Source organism: Cetorhinus maximus, chromosome 11 (assembly GCF_964194155.1).
Source record: "Cetorhinus maximus chromosome 11, sCetMax3.hap1.1, whole genome shotgun sequence".
Classification (NCBI taxonomy): Eukaryota; Metazoa; Chordata; class Chondrichthyes; order Lamniformes; family Cetorhinidae; genus Cetorhinus; species Cetorhinus maximus.
The window spans coordinates 125405680-125408215 of NC_135889.1; the positions used below are offsets into that span (position 1 = coordinate 125405680).

The 2536-nt window shown below is 41.2% G+C and overlaps 1 protein-coding gene across 1 annotated transcript in view; it reads right to left on the reverse strand.

Moving 5' to 3' along the window:
• Positions 1 to 208: 208 nt before the first annotated feature.
• LOC144686911 (uncharacterized) overlaps positions 209 to 2536 on the reverse strand; it is a 37756-nt gene continuing 35428 nt past the window's right edge. The window contains exons 10-11 of the mRNA XM_078552744.1: positions 687 to 833; positions 209 to 466 (exon numbers count right to left, since the gene is read on the reverse strand). Of these exons, the coding sequence (XP_078408870.1) occupies positions 361 to 466; positions 687 to 833 (253 nt within the window). The 3' untranslated portion in view covers positions 209 to 360. The remainder of the gene's footprint in view (positions 467 to 686; positions 834 to 2536) is intronic.

Below are 2536 nucleotides of genomic sequence, written 5' to 3' on the forward strand. Positions count from 1 at the left end.
TCACAAGCACTCCCTTGTGCTGTTAATAGTTTTGGGTCACCCCGAGGTCATTTAGGTGAAAGATTAAGGTCAGGTCATTTAGTCAGATCTTGCATGAATCCACTGTCAGCCCTTCCAGATTTTGGAAATCATCTCTGTAAAATTTGATGCAAAATGGGTGAGATCAGATTTTCTGGCACTGCTCCTGAGTGTTAACATCTTTTTGGAAATCCTACCTTTCAGTGTCTGAAATGAAAAGTGCTTCCCATGCCACCAATATACCACGTATTGAAAAGGATCAGAAATTCACCCATTCCAGGCACCAAAAAAAAACACATAACCATTGAATGTCTCCCTGAATCATCACCTCGCTGATTAAAATCACTTCTTGCTTCCAAATCGATCTTTTCTTGACAAACGTTTCTGATCCGATTGTCGTTGATTAAACTCCAACTTATCCGATTTCTGCCAGAGGACATCCTTTTCCCTGGGAGGCACAGAGAATCAGGTCAGTCAAACTTGCTATATACGCACCATCACACTCACCATACACCCTATCACACTCATTAAACACCCCGTCACACACACTACACATCCTGTCACACTCACTACACACGCTGTCACATTCACTATAAATAATAAATCTGCCTCTTCCGATGTTCAGCCATTGCTCTCATTTCAGTGATAATTGTTTCTCAGTCCCTCACCGAAGCAGTTCCACTGTCCTCTCCTTCAGTGATCTGAGTGTCTCCCTGAGATCCTGGATTTCCTGGTGGGATTTCTCCTCCCTGCTTTTTGCACCTTCTACTGTCTTTTTCAAAGTGACCTTCAAATCTTCTTCGACTCTCCTGGCTCTGAGAATGGATATAGAGGAGTAAATTTCTTTGATACAGGAGATTAAATGGAATTGTACCCACCGTCCATTTTAACTTTAGCTTCTCACCTAGCATTTTAAAAACACATTTCCCAATATGGAGCTCTCACAGGACAATCAGAGTCAGGCCTGTCAACCCAACAATGTGATTGGCTCCCAGTCTACCAATGCCCTGATATTTAAATTATCATCCTTGTTTTCAAATTGCTCCATGGCCTTGCCCCTCTCTAGCTCTGTAATCTCCTCCAGCTCTACAAACCTCTCAGATCTCTGCACTCCTTTAAATCTGACATTTTGAACATCACCAATTTTAATCACTACACTATTGGTGGCTGTGCCTTCAGCTGCCTGGGCCCTATGCTCTGTAATTCCCTCCGTAAATCCCTCCACCTCTCTTTTTTATATTGTGTTAGGTCATCAGTCCTCATGTCCAAATGGCTTGGAGTCAATATCTGATTGGAGCACCTTGGGACATTTTAGCACTTTAGAAATGCTATATAAATGCAAGTTGTTGTTATGAATCTGATCCCAATCTTAATGTCAAATAAACCAACAATAATTGCAGGTAGCACAGGAGAGTATATTTGAATTGTTGATTGGCTAAGTTAATTCGATAATATGTACAATTGGGATGATTAGCCCTCACATGTATGAACAGAATGTCATGTGTTTCCTACATTACAACAGTGACTATACATCAAGAGTACTTGATTGGCTGTAAAGTGTTTTTGGAACATCTTGAGGTTGTGAAAGGCACCATAGAAATGCAAACATTTCTTTTTGATTCATTTGACATGCTATCTCAATCCAACCATGTCCACTTGTAGAGCGGAAAGAGAGCTAGCATAAACTTGAGGAGACTTGATAGAGGTATTCAAAATCCTGAGGGGTATGAACAGGGTAAATAGTGAGAAATTGTTCCCACTCAAGAGAGTATCAAGAACTAGAGGGCACAGATTCAAAATAATTGGCAAAGGGAGTAAATGTGATGTGAGGAAAAAAGATTTCACCCTGAGGGTGGTTGCAGCCTGGAATGAACTTACTGAAAGGGTGGTGCATCTCTATGGTGCCTTTCACAACCTCAAGATGTTCCAAAAACACTTTACAGCCAATTAAGTACTCTTGATGTATAGTCACTGTTGTAATGTACACGACATTCTGTTCATACATGCGAGGGCTAGTCATCCCAATTGTACATATTATCGAATTAACTTGCTCCAATCAACAATTCAAATATACTCTCCTGTGCGACCTGCAATTATTGTAGGTAGCAAGGCATTCAAAATGAATTGGATTGCTACCTGAAAAGAAATAATGTACAAGGTTATGGGGATAAGGCAGGGAGTGGGACTAGGTGGAATGCTCTTTCAGAGAGCCAGTGCAAACTTGGTGGGCCAAATGGCCTCTTGCATTGTAAAGATTCTGTGACTCGATGGGTTGAATAGCTTCCTTCTGCACTGTATTTACATACATAACTGTATGATTCTCATCCTTATTTTCCAATCCCTCCATGCCCTCACCCCTCCCTAGTTCTGACTGCCAATTCCGTCTAGGAGCTTTGTTATATTTGGATGATGGAATCTTGTTCACAGAGGTTGGAAGTTTAAACTGAAAGAGAGCAGATTCATGTCAGGCTGACAGTGCAAAGGACTCCTCAGGGCTTCCTCCTCGTTTTGTTATTTA